This window comes from Fulmarus glacialis, unplaced genomic scaffold, assembly GCF_000690835.1.
Source record: "Fulmarus glacialis isolate BGI_N327 unplaced genomic scaffold, ASM69083v1 scaffold23529, whole genome shotgun sequence".
NCBI classification, from domain to species: domain Eukaryota; kingdom Metazoa; phylum Chordata; class Aves; order Procellariiformes; family Procellariidae; genus Fulmarus; species Fulmarus glacialis.
In genome coordinates, this window is record NW_009235499.1 from 732 (window position 1) to 1030 (window position 299).

General features: G+C 62.2%; 1 protein-coding gene across 1 annotated transcript in view; it reads right to left on the reverse strand.

Annotated features, from left to right (window-relative positions):
• Positions 1 to 299, reverse strand: part of LOC104082803 (glutathione S-transferase Mu 3-like) — a gene marked incomplete at both ends in the record, with an annotated part of 1275 nt that overhangs the window by 693 nt on the left and 283 nt on the right. Inside the window, one exon of the mRNA XM_009586051.1 lies at positions 146 to 227. Within this exon, the coding sequence (XP_009584346.1) occupies positions 146 to 227 (82 nt within the window). The remainder of the gene's footprint in view (positions 1 to 145; positions 228 to 299) is intronic.

The window sequence follows — 299 nt, forward strand, 5'->3', positions numbered from 1 at the left end:
TCCCACCCCAAACCCCAAGCCACCCCCAAGCCCAACCCAAAGCCGAACCCAACCCCAAGCCCAAGCCCAAGCCCAACCCAACCCCAAGCCCAGCCCAACCCCAAGCCCAACCCCAAGCCCAGCCAAAGCCTACTCCAGCACTCACACATCTTGTGCTTGCGGGCGATGTAGCGCATGATGGCATTGCTCTGCGTCAGTTTGGTGGTGCCGTCAATGAAGTAAGGGAGCTGGAGGGGACATCAAGGCATGGGGCCACCAGGACACGGGGACACCAGGGCACCCACCCCATAACCACCTCC